The sequence below is a fragment of the Oryx dammah genome, unplaced genomic scaffold (assembly GCF_014754425.2).
Source record: "Oryx dammah isolate SB20612 unplaced genomic scaffold, SCBI_Odam_1.1 HiC_scaffold_28, whole genome shotgun sequence".
Lineage (NCBI taxonomy): Eukaryota > Metazoa > Chordata > Mammalia > Artiodactyla > Bovidae > Oryx > Oryx dammah.
Window position 1 is genome coordinate 79183762 of NW_024070212.1, and position 13321 is coordinate 79197082.

Genomic DNA, 13321 nt, shown 5'->3' on the forward strand with positions numbered 1-13321 from the left:
TAAATAATAAAGATATAAATAAGAGCAGGATGCCATGGTGTATTTCAGAGGGTTAAGGCCAAGGTGTGAGGAGTAGATCATTTGTCAGGCAATAGAATTTGGCCTTGACCTTGTAAGGAATTTGGAACTGAAGATTTAAAACTAAAACACAAGGGAAAAGATCAGAAGAAAATGTTAATAACAACAGGGAAGGAATTTCTTTATGATTACCAGTGATTTTTTTTTCCTTTCTACTATCTTAAAAATGTTTTCTAATGTGGGCATATTTGTTTTATAAAACTATTTGAAAAATAAAAGCAACTGTGTAATCTACTGGCTTTTCATGATATATTTGGGAACATTTTTTTGTCACTTTGTATTACTGGTTAAAATTGAGAACAGTAAAATATTAACCAGATTTTTATTGAATTCTTTTCTTAGATCACTCATGGTTCTAAGTACTTTATTTATACATTTAGTCCTCACAAGTTATATGAGTTAGCTACTAACAGCCCCATTTTACTGATGAAGAAATGGACGGAATGATAAGTGGAGAAACTTGTTCCCAAAGTGCAAAGGTATTAAGTGGCAGAACCAAGAAGTGAAGCCAAGCAATCTAAACTCACAGTCCCCAATTTACCTTGATTAAATTATTCTGCAATTCAAAATGTTCACCATTTCATTCTGGTTTGCCCTCACTCATTACATTTTTGAGAACATTCACTTTTACTGTTTTAAGGCTGTTTCTATGGTTTTTCCTGTGGTCATGTATGGATGTGACAGTTGGACTGTGAAGAAGGCTGAGCGCCGAAGAATTGATGCTTTTGAACTGTGGTGTTGGAGAAGACTCTTGAGAGTCCCTTGGACTGCAAGGAGATCCAACCAGTCCATTCTGAAGAGATCAGTCCTGGGATTTCTTTGGAAGGAATGATGCTGAAGCTGAAGCTCCAGTACTTTGGCCACCTCATGTGAAGAATTGACTCACTGGAAAAGACTCTGATGCTGGGAGGAATTGGGGGCAGGAGGAGAAGGGGACGACCGAGGATGAGATGGCTGGATGGCATCACCGACTCGATGGACGTGAGTCTGAGTGAACTCCGGGAGCTGGGGATGGACAGGGAGGCCTGGCGTGCTGTGATTCATGGGGTCGCAAAGAGTTGGACACGACTGAGCGACTGAACTGAACTGAACTGAAGGCTGTTTCTACTTAGGTGGAAGAGATAGGATGACTCAGTTTGAAAGAATCTGAAAGATCAACCACAATCTCTGCACATCATGCTCGCTTACTTCCTCAAAGTTTTTGCTCCAATCTCTCTTCCAGAGTATGGCCTGGCACTAGTACATATGCTCAATACACAGTTGTAGAATGAATGAATGATTAAATTCAACACTGAATTTTTAAAAATATTAAATTTTACTTAGCATACTAAGATGACTAGATAGAAAGTTAACGATAGTTTTATTTTTGAAAACAAGACATAGGAGAGATGCAATTTTTATTATAATCCTTTGTTACTGAGAAAATTCAATTCAGCCAGAATACTTTATTCTCCAGGTATTTCAGATAATCAAAATTTAATACTTTTCTCCAAATATTATTAATGATGAGTAGATAGAATTTTAAAATGGATAAAATCTGGTGGATAGAACTCACTGGGCCAGATGTAAGTGGTCAAAGCAAGTGACGCTCAAATCATTTAACATCTCAGGATGAGAAAGGAGGCTCTTTGAGGGTCAGGAATAACAGAACACACACACAACAGAGAAGCACGCTTCTAAATACCATAGCTTTAGGATGCAAAGGATACATTCTATAAACAGGGTTCTACTGAGTAGAGGAGGGAATTCCTGGCTTAACTGTTCACCGGGTTTGATATGAAAGCTTATCAAAGCAGGTCTCTAGTACTGTCATAAATAAAGGGTAAAGCTGACTATTCTACATTGTCGTCACTTGTTCACCTCTCTGAGGAAGGCAAAGTTCATGAATGAAGAAAGATCTAAAAGGCCTGTTCAGCATTACAAAGTGACATTAGGAGCCAAAAGCAAGCCTAAGAGTATCTTTCCAGAATTGAAACCATCCGAACAATTCTTTTCTTCTTTTATAAAATACATATTGTTTGGTTGGAAAGGGCATAAGCTATCAATTTCACTTTAAAAATAATAGTTTTTATAGTTCAAGTTCCATTTTACAGTTTTGATGTAGAAATATTATTGAGTCATATAAGCTTACTCAAATCCTTTAAATATTTAAATATACATTGTATATTTTATTCCTTTTACTTTGAATAATTGGGTAATTAAATGTATTAAAGACATCACTGGGCTTCCCTGGTGGCTCAGCGGTAAAGAATCCACCTGCCAATGCAGGAGACACAGGTTTGATCCCTCCATCGGGAATATCCCCTGGAGAAGGAAATGGCAACCCACTTCAGTATTCTTGCCTGGGAGATCCCATGGACAGAGGAGCCTGCCAGGCAACAGTCCATGGGTCCATGGGGGCACAAAAGAGTCTGCTACAGCCGGGCAACTAAACAACAACAAAGACAGCATTTTATGATTAATCTGTTCTTACCTGGAGGGTAAGTAAGATGCTGCTCAATGTATAGCTTCTATTCCATTTACGAGGGCTGTCCAAAAAATCTATACAGGGCTTGCCAGAATGTGGGTCTACTGTATTAAAATAACACATTAATATTTATACATAAAATTATCATTTAAAACTTATGAAGATCAACATATCATAGGCTAAGTTAGAAAGCAAGTGACAAACTTTGCAATGAATGTGACAGTTTATATACACCAGTTGTTAGAGCATGGACTTTGGTGTCAGATACACATAAATTTGACGGTTGACTCCTCCACTTATCAGCAATGGACACTGAGCAATGAACTACCTCTCTAGGTCTCATTTGCCTAGTATGTGAAATGGGGAATATGATTGAAGTACCTACTTTCACTGAAATGAGTTTAAAAAACAAAGTCCTTAATAGAGTACCTGGCATAGAGTGGATCCTCAAAAAATGATAGTTATCATTATTAAAAATACTTTATTAATGTATAAACAATTTTTATAAAAAAAATAAGAAAAATTATTTATATCCAATGGAAAGATCTTGCAATCTTTAGGAAAGATCTGGGAAGAAAATGTTGAAAAGGTGAAAAGAAAGGTCTTCAGTTTGGGACATTGTATTTTGAAACTACAATAATAGTTAACAGTGCAATGGACAAAAGATGTGAGTGAACAACGTGGTAAAAAAAAAAGTAGTTAGAAAAAATTCTAAACTGTGGTAAGTGAAAACTGAAATTATGACTCAGTGGTAAAAATGATCAAGAAACGATATGAAAAGTTTCAATTCTGGTTTCCTTGGTGTGTATGCCCAGCAGTGGGATTGCTGGGTCATAAGGCAGTTCTATTTCCAGTAAACAAGCAAAAGATGATGGTGATGATGGCAACAACAATCAGAAATGTTTGACTGAAAAAAAAAATCTGTTACAAACCCCCATTGAGTTGTTACCAATGTCCATATCAAGAAAAGTCCCTTTAACCTATGTTCCGGACATTTCCTAGAGATAAAGTTAAAGAATGAGAAATGGAGAGAGATTCTAAATGTGATGTCAGATTTGAGGATGCTCTCTAGCTTACATTAGATGGCTGGCAAGGACCCAGAGGGATGGTATGGGGAGGGAGGAGGGAGGGGGGTTCAGGATGGGGAACACGTGTATACCTGTGGTGGATTCATGTTGATGTGTGGCAAAACCAATACAATATTGTAAAGTAATTAACCTCCAATTAAAATAAATAAATTTATATGTATATAAAAGAAAAGTTTCAAGAACGTTACTCCTAGTCCTCCAGTGTTTGTTCTTCCTTTCCTCCATTTCTTCTCTCAAACATGCCTGCCTCCTCCCCATCCCCCTGTGTGGTTTTAGATGAATACATAGTTGCCCACATTTTCCCAGCCTTTCCTCTAACAAGATGTGGCCCTGTGAGTAAGTCTTAATGGTGGGACATCAGCAGAAGTAAAGTGTGCACCTTTTGGATCATATTTTCTTAATAAGGAAGCTGTTCTGCCTTCTTTTCTTTTTCTCTCCACTTCCCACTGGCTGGAAATAGTGACAGAATAAATGTCTTAGGTCCAGAAATGGAACCCACAAGTTAAGGATGGTAAAACCTTCCTGCCAGCTTTGTTCTGTTATATGTACATTGGAAAGTCATTTGAAAAGGTTAGCCTATGTTGTAATACAGCCAATTAACTAAATTATTAATACTTTTGTGTGTGTATTTTTTTCCCAAATACTGTTAATAATTTAGTGTGTGTGTGTAGTTATTGTGTTTTTAAAATTAAATTACATTTTATTCTTCAAAGTATTTTTCATTTAATAGTAAATTGTCAACATATTTTGGACAAGTTTATTCAAAAAAATATTTGAACACCAACTCTATGCCAGGCAGTGAAGATTCTAGGGACATAACAATGACCAAAGAGTAAAGTCTTCATATATCTTTCTTGTTATGTTTAAAAGCAATGTACATAGCTATAATACATTTTACTTAAAAATTCCTATATTTATGGACATTGTAGCTATTTATGGACATTTCCCTTTTCTGTATATCCAATAATGTTACTGGATACAAATCTTTATTAATTAAATATGAATAAGAATATTAAACATATTCTTTATATAGAACCCTAAAGTTTCCATCCCAAAGCTATTAGAATAAATGAATTTAGCAAGGCTGAAGGAAAAAAAATTAATATACAAAAATCTATTGTATTTCTATACACTAATGATGAAACAGTCAATCCTAAAGGAAATCAACCCTGAATAGTCAGTGGAAGGACTAATGCTGAAACTGAAGTACCAACACTTTGATAACCTGATACAAAGAGCCTACTCACTGAAAAAGATCTTGATGCTGGGAAAGAGTGAGGGCAGAAGTGTGTGGCAGAGTTTGAGATGGTTGGATGGCATCAGCAACTCAATGAATGTGAGTTTGAGCAAACTCCAGGAGATAGTGAAAGACAGGGAAGCCTGGTGTGCTAAAGTCCAAGGGGTTGCAAAGAGTCAGACACAACTTAACAACTGAACAACAATGATGAAATATCATAAAGAGAAAGTAAAAAAAAAAAAATTCCCATTTAAAATAGCATATAAAACCCTAGAAGTAAATTTAGCCAAGGAAGTGAAAGACCAATGCCCTGAAAACTATAAAACATTGATGAAGGAAACTGAAGATGATTCAAAGAAATGGAACAATATTCCATATTCTTGGATTGGAAGAATTACTATTGTTAAAATGGCCATACTATTCAAAGCAATCAACAGATTTTATGCAATCCCTATCAAAATATCCTGAATATTTTTCACAGAACTAGAACAAATAATCCTAAAATTTATATGGAGCCACAGAGAAATCTTGAGAAAAAAGAATGAAGCTAGAGGTATAACCCTCTGAGAGTTTAGACTATGCCACAAAACTGCAGTTATCAAAACAACATGGTATTCCATAAAAACAGACACGTATATCGATGGAACAGAACAGACAGCCCAGAAATAAGTCCATGCACTTGTGGTCAATTCAACCACAACAAAGGAGGCAAGAATATACCATGGAGAAAAAGACAGTTTCTTCAAGTGGTGATGGGAAAACTGGATACCCATATCAAGAAGCCAAAACAATGAGATTAGAACATTCCCTCACACGATATACAAATTAAATTCAAACCGGTTTAGAGACCTAAATGTAAGACCAGAAACCATAAAACTCCTAGAAGAAAACATACATGGAATACTCTGTGACATAAATTATAGCAATATTTTCTTGGTTCAGTCTCCCAGTTCAGTTCAGTTCAGTCACTCAGTTCTGTCCGACTCTTTGTGACCCCATGAATCGCAGCACGCCAGGCCTCCCTGTCCATCCCCAACTCCCGGAGTTCACTCAGACTCACATCCATCGAGTCCTTGATGTCATCCAGCCATCTCATCCTCTGTCGTCCCCTTCTCCTTCTGCCCCCAACCCCTCCCAGCATCACAGTCTTTTCCAATGAGTCAACTCTTCTAATGAGGTGGCCAAAGAACTGGAGTTTCAGCTTTAGCATCATTCCTTCCAAAGAACACCCAGGGCTGATCTCCTTTAGAATGGACTGGTTGGATCTCCTTGCAGTCCAAGGGACTCTCAAGAGTCTTCTCCAACACCACAGTTCAAAAGCATCAATTCTTTGGCGCTCAGCTTTCTTCACAGTCCAACTCTCACATCCATACATGGCCACAGGAAAAACCATAGCCTTGACTAGACGGACTTCAGCTGGCAAAGTAATGTCTCTGCTTTTGAATATACTGTCTAGGTTGGTCATAACTTTTCTTCCAAGGAGTAAGCGTCTTTTAGTTTCATGGCTGCACTCACCATCTGCAGTGATTCTGGAGCCCCCCCAAAATAAAGTCTGACACTGTTTCCACTGTTTCCCCATCTATTTCCCATGAAGTGATGGGACCGGATGCCATGATCTTAGTTTTCTGAATGCTGAGCTTTAAGCCAAATTTTTCGCTCTCCTCTTTCACTTTCATCAAGAGGCTTTTTAGCTCTTCTTCACTTTCTGCCATAAGGGTGGTGTCATCTGCATATCTGAGGTTATTGATATTTCTCCCAGCAATCTTGATTCCAGCTTGTGTTTCTTCCAGTCCAGCGTTTCTCATGATATACTCTGCATAGAAGTTAAATAAGCAGGGTGACAATAGATAGCCTTGACGTACTCCTTTTCCTATTTGGAACCAGTCTGTTGTTCCATGTCTAGTTCTAACTGTTGCTTCCTGACCCGCATACAGATTTCTCAAGAGGCAGGTCAGGTGGTGGGGTATTCCCATCTCTCTCAGAATTTTCCACAGTTTATTGTGATCCACACAGTCAAAGGCTTTGGCATAGTCCATAAAGCAGAAATAGATGTTTTTTCTGGAACTCTCTTGCTTTTTCCACGATCCAGCAGATGTTGGCAATTTGATCTCTGGTTCCTCTGTTCTAAACAGCTTGAACATCAGGGAGTTCACGGTTCACGTACTGCTGAAGCCCGCACTAAGCACGGCCGAGAGGAGCTACCCCAGGTCCAAGGTCAGGGGCAGTGGCTTAGAGTGCCAGGCTGCAACGGCGCAGGAATGGCCGAGAGGAGCTACCCTGTGTCCGAGGTCAGGGGCGGTGGCCGAGAGGAGCTACTCCACGTCCGAGGTCAGGGGCGGTGGCCGAGAGGAGCTACTCCACGTCTGAGGTCAGGGGCAGCCGGGAGGAGACACCTCGCACCTGAGGCCAGGGGCCGAGACCCTGAGGAGCCACCCCAAGCCCGAGGCCAGGGCCGGCAGCTGGGAGGAGCATCCCGAGGAGTGGTGGCTGAGGGCCTAGAGGAGCTATCCCACGCTGAAGGTCAGGAACGGTGGCGGTAAGGAGATACCCCTCGTCCAAGGTAAGGAGCAGCGGCTGTGCTTTGCTGGAGCAGCCATGAAGAGATACCCCACGCCCAAGGTAAGAGAAACCCAAGTAAGATGGTAGGTGTTGCAAGAGGGCATCAGAGGGAAAACACACTGAAACCATACTCACAGAAAACTAGTCAATCTAATCACACTAGGACCACATCCTTGTCTAACTCAATGAAACCAAGCCATGCCTGCGGGGCAACCCAAGATGGGCGGGTCATGGTGGAGAGGTCTAACACATTGTGGTCCACTGGAGAAGGGAATGGCAAGCCACTTCAGTATTCTTGTCTTGAGAACCCCATGAACAGTAGGAAAAGGCAAAATGATAGGATACCAAAAGAGGAACTCCCCAGGTCATTAGGTGCCCAATATGCTACTGGAGATCAGTGGAGAAATAACTCCAGAAAGAATGAAGGGATGGAGCCAAAGCAAAAAACAATACCCAGTTGTGGAAGTGACTGGTGATAGAAGCAAGATCCGATGCTATAAAAAGCAATATTGCATAGGAACCTGGAATGTCAGGCCCACGAATCAAGGCAAATTGGAAGTGGTCAAACAAGAGATGGCAAGGGTGAACGTCAACCTTCTAGGAATCAGTGAACTAAAATGGACTGGAATGGGTGAATGTAACTCAGATGACCATTATATCTACTACTGCGGGCAGGAATCCCTCAGAAGAAATGGAGTAGCCATCATAGTCAACAAGAGTCCGAAATGCAGTACTTGGATGCAATCTCAAAAACGACAGAATGATCTCTGTTCGTCTCCAAGGCAAACTATTCAATATCACCATAATCCAAGTTTATGCCCCAACCAGTAACGCTGAAGAAGCTGAAGTTGAACGGTTTTATGAAGACCTACAAGACCTTTTAGAACTAACACCCAAAAAAGATGTCCTTTTCATTACAGGGGACTGGAATGCAAAAGTAGGAAGTCAAGAGACACCTGGAGTAACAGGCAAATTGGGCCTTGGAATGCGGAATGAAGCAGGGCAAAGACTAATAGAGTTTTGCCAAGAAAATGCACTGGTCATAGCAAACACCCTCTTCCAACAACACAAGAAGACTCTACACATGGACATCACCAGATGGTCAACACCGAAATCAGATTGATTATATTCTATGCAGTCAAAGATGGAGAAGCTCTATACAGTCAACAAAAGCAAGACGAAGAGCTGACTATGGCTCACATCATGAACTCCTTGTTACCAAATTTAGACTGAAATTGAGGAAAGTAGGGAAAACTGCTAGACCTTTTAGGTATGACCTAAATCAAATCCCTTATGATTATACAGTGGAAGTGAGAAATAGATTTAAGGGCCTAGATCTGATAGATAGTGTGCGTGATGAACTATGGAATGAGGTTCGTGACATTGTACAGGAGACAGGGATCAAGACCATCCCCACGGAAAATTAATGCAAAAAAGCAAAATGGCTGTCTGAGGAGGACTTACAAATAGCTGTGAAAAGAAGAGAGGCGAAAAGCAAAGGAGAAAAGGAAAGATATAAGCATCAGAATGCAGAGTTCCAAACAATAGCAAGAAGAGATAAGAAAGCCTTCTTCAGCGATCAATGCAAAGAAATAGAGGAAAACAACAGAATGGGAAAGACTAGAGATCTCTTCAAGAAAATTAGAGACACCAAGGGAACATTTCATGCAAAGATGGGCTCGATAAAGGACAGAAATGGTATGGACCTAACAGAAGCAGAAGATATTAAGAAGAGGTGGCAAGAATACATGGAAGAACTGTACAAAAAAGGTCTTCACGACCCAGATAATCATGATGATGTGATCACTAATCTAGAGCCAGACATCTTGGAATGTGAAGTCAAGTGGGCCTTAGAAAGCATCACTATGAACAAAGCTAGTGGAGGTGATGGAATTCCAGTTGAGCTGTTTCAATTCCTGAAAGATGATGCTGTGAAAGTGCTGCACTCAATATGCCAGCACATTTGGAAAACTCAGCAGTGGCCACAGTACTGGAAAAGGTCAGTTTTCATTCCAATTCCAAAGAAAGGCAATGCCAAAGAATGCTCAAACTACCTCACAATTGCACTCATCTCAGTCTCCCAAGGCAAGCAAAAATAAACAAATGGGACCCAATTAAACTTAAAAGCTTTGCATAGCAAGGGAAACCATTGACAAAATGAAAAGACAACCTATAGAATTGGAGAAAATATTTGCAAATGATGTTACCAACAAGGGGTTAATATCTAAAATATACAAACAGTTCACACAATTCAATATTAAACCCCCAAATCAAGCAAAAGTGGGCAGAAGACCTGAAAAGACATCTTTCCAAAGATGACATACAAATATCATTCATGTTCAAAATTATATTTTGAAGAATGTTTAGCACTGCAGAAATAAATGTATTATGTCATTTTAAATAAAAATATATACATCTTTGTGTAATAACTCAAGTATGGAGATAAAATACATACATGGAAGAAAGGAAATAAATCTCATTAAATGTTAAGAATAGTATCTCTCTGAGTTAGGATTCAGATGATAATTTTTCCTGCTTTTTAATATTTTCCCCAATAAGTATGTTTACTTTATAATGTTAAAAATAAACATTATTAAACACTAATGAGGAATAACATTAATATGGACAGAATTTATGATAATAATTTTATTTGTTCCTTACCATTTGGATGAAAAGGAATTGTTCTGAATTTCACAACTGGAGGGACAAAATTATACTCTGATGTAAAATTTATTCTCAGTTGGAAGAATGCTCCTGTGATATAGAAATAAACATTTTTACTAAAGTGTCACATTAAAGATTAACGGTAACTTAATACTGATGTTTATGCCTTCAGTTTATCCTCCCCAATGTCCCTAGAGTTTTACTATATTAATAAGTAAATTGGATTAGAGGATGCCCAGACACCTCTAGATGGTATAATAAGACTCCTCACAATCTAACCTAGTGTTTTCAGCCACATTCTCACCAGTCCTTTTCAACCACTAATTCTGTCCCTCTAATACCAGCCTCTTCACTGGGTTTCTTATATTTATTCTCTGTTCCAGAATCCTCTCCTTCAGCTCTCGCTAGGCTGTTTAGCCTACCTGCACTTCCTTCTGATTCTAAACCTGGTGAATTCTCAGACATTCTTCAGGACCCAACTCAAGTGTCACTTCCTTGGGAAGCTGTTCCTGACTCTCCAAGGCAAAATTAACTAATCACTGCCTCCTCAGTATTCCATTCAAAATTCATAACAGGACGTGTTATATTTTATTGTAATTATCCACTTACATGCTTTTCTCCCCTGTCTCACTAAGCAAATGTATCTTGTTAATCTGCAACTCTAAGAGGGCATGGTCATTAAAGTTTATGGTTGCCTAGTCTTCTTGAGAACTTGACTTATGGACATCTGTGGGAAAATCATAGAGGAAAAAAAAAGGGACATAATTGTGGGATTTTTTTGTCAGTAGGCATTTTGTTGGTTATTCTCTGAATTCATGGAAGACTATTAGATGATATTCTCAGTTGATATGTTTTCCTATGTCTGCTTCTTAAAAACATGATAACATTAAGACTGGGCATAAAGAAAAATTCAAACCTGAAATATCCATCCATGTTGACAAATGGCAAAAAATTAAGCCATACAATGAAAAAATTAACATGTGAAAACTTTAGGAATTCTAGAAAATTTATACAGTGCAACCTGAAAGAAATTAGGCTAATAATATAAAGGCTTTTATAAAAAAGTAAACTGGTTTCCAAAGCACAAACCATGCCAAATTGTATTCTGTAGACCTTCAATGTCAACATCCCATTGCATCATATCTTCACTTATAGGAAAGGCAGTAATACCCTAAACATCAAGAAAAATTAAAGCAGAAAAAAAGATTAAATATTTATTGCAGTTTGGGAAGTCAGATATTAGGTTACAATGAATTTCAAAAGCTCTAAATTTTCTTTTATTGATAAAAATGTTTGATTTGAGAAGGTGTTATATACTGTCTTATTACGCAGAAGTTAAGGTAGATTCCAGAAAATATATGCAATAGTAAATTTTAAGTAAATCATTAGTATGAAAATCACAAATGGGACAGGAAGGTCAAGAATGGAATATGTGACTTATGTAATTCTATAGACAATTTAAGATTCAAATTCAAAAAGAAAGGAATAGTTGGAAAGCATGTATTTCCTCATAGCTTTTTTAAAAAAAAACCCTACAGATGCTATACTAGGCATGATGTAAGAAATTTTCATTAAGAAAAACACAACTCTAAAATTATGCTCATATATAAAAATAAAATTTTCCTACATTTGAGGCATTATTCCAATAGAGGGATAAGAATGTATTACTGTGCAAAACAATGAAGACCTAGCACAAACCAAAAATAATAATAAATACAATTTTTAAAATAAAATTATAAGGGAAAGACACTTATGTGTTATATGTCACAGCAATTGGCAAAAAGTGCACTAGACAGGAAGAAACAGAACTCAAGACTTAAGAGCAAGGGATTTTGGAGTCAAAAAACCCTGTGATGGAATCCCGAGCCCAAATATTTACTGAAAGCTTTCTGAGGCTTAGGTTTGTGGTAGGTAAAACAAAACACTACCTACTTATTTTACAATATTGTATTGATAATTGAGGGGCTTCCCAGGTGGTACTGAGGTAAAGAATCCACTTGCCAACGCAGGAGACCTCGGGTTTCATCCCTGGGTGGGAAAGACCCCCTGGAGAAGGAAATGGCAACCCACTCCAGTATTCTTGCCTGGAAAAATCTCATGGACAGAGAAGCCTGGTGGGCTGCAGTGCATGGGATTGCAAAGAGTGGGACACAACTTAGCCGCTGACCATGCAGGCACAATGGATAATTAGTGAATGCAACCCTGCACCTACTGGTTATTTACTACCTGATAGACTGTTACATTCAGGGATTAAAGTCCATAAATTACTCAGCACAGTGTGCTCAATACTGTTAACTATTATTATGAAATACTAATAATTATTATGAAACAGATTATTATACTGAAATAGGTTCATTAAAAAAGTCTGTAGTGCAAATTAGATTTAACTAAATTATGCTTTGTGGAATAAACACAGATTAAACTCCTTTTAAAAACTCGTACCCCAAAGAAACACAACCTCCACGTCTCCAATACTCACCTCATAATTGCTGTTCTTCAACTCTTGGAATTCTCTTTTTAGCAAGGTGTAAGCTCTGCTGTACATGATAAAGCAAAAAGTCCTCTGATCCTGTCCCCTCACTACTATGGTTCGCTCTAAGGCAAGTCTGAGGTTATGGGTCACTCTCCTATACCTAGTTAACTGACATAAATACTTGCTTTCTCGAGCTTCAGAATGCTGTATACTCCCAAGAGAGGTGGACATATGTTGAACACGTAGCAGTGACTTTCTTTTCTCCTCTGACTCTTCTAAAGGAGGACTTCAGAAGGACTTGAGCACTTTCTCCACTGCGGTGTGTCCTTGCGGCACCAGCCCACAGCCCAGCCTGAAGATAAACGTGGATGAAACCCTGAGACCACTCGTGCTGCTTGTGCGTGAAGTGGGCGTAAGAAGCGTAAGCTCAGGGTGTTCTTAACCAGTCACCGTCTCCGCTTCACAGGTGTAACTAACTGGGTGCCGGTTGGGCAAGAAGATGCAAATCTGTTGCCAAGCAACAGGACTAAACGGAACTGTAGAGGAGGTGGGCACTTGGCCGCTCCTCATCCAATCAGCGTTGTGGGGTGGCCTCTGGAAACCTCCGCAGCCAATCGTCCAAAAGGTTCAGTTTGAAAGGCCAATGAGAACCGTTGTTAAGACCTCCTTGCCCCTCTGTCCCCGCGCCCGGTGCGACTGCTAAATCCATCCATTTTGTTGGGGTAGGGGGAAAAGTCAGAGGGTCTAGCGTTTAA

At 38.9% G+C, this 13321-nt stretch overlaps 1 protein-coding gene across 5 annotated transcripts in view; it reads right to left on the reverse strand.

Moving 5' to 3' along the window:
• Positions 1–13073, reverse strand: part of UBE2U (ubiquitin conjugating enzyme E2 U) — a 77141-nt gene extending 64068 nt beyond the window's left edge. For 2 of the 5 annotated variants that reach the window (XM_040232673.1, XM_040232674.1), the window contains exons 1-4: positions 12573–13047; positions 11183–11264; positions 10091–10183; positions 2552–2649 (exon numbers count right to left, since the gene is read on the reverse strand). In XM_040232673.1, coding sequence (XP_040088607.1) covers positions 2552–2649; positions 10091–10183; positions 11183–11264; positions 12573–12797 — 498 coding nt within the window. In that variant the 5' untranslated portion in view covers positions 12798–13047. Of the gene's footprint in view, positions 1–2551; positions 2650–10090; positions 10184–10702; positions 10821–11182; positions 11265–12572 lie in introns of all 5 variants that reach the window. The other 3 variants (XR_005719552.1, XR_005719551.1, XR_005719553.1) reach the window with 2 other exon arrangements.
• Between the last annotated feature and the right edge of the window lie 248 nt (positions 13074–13321).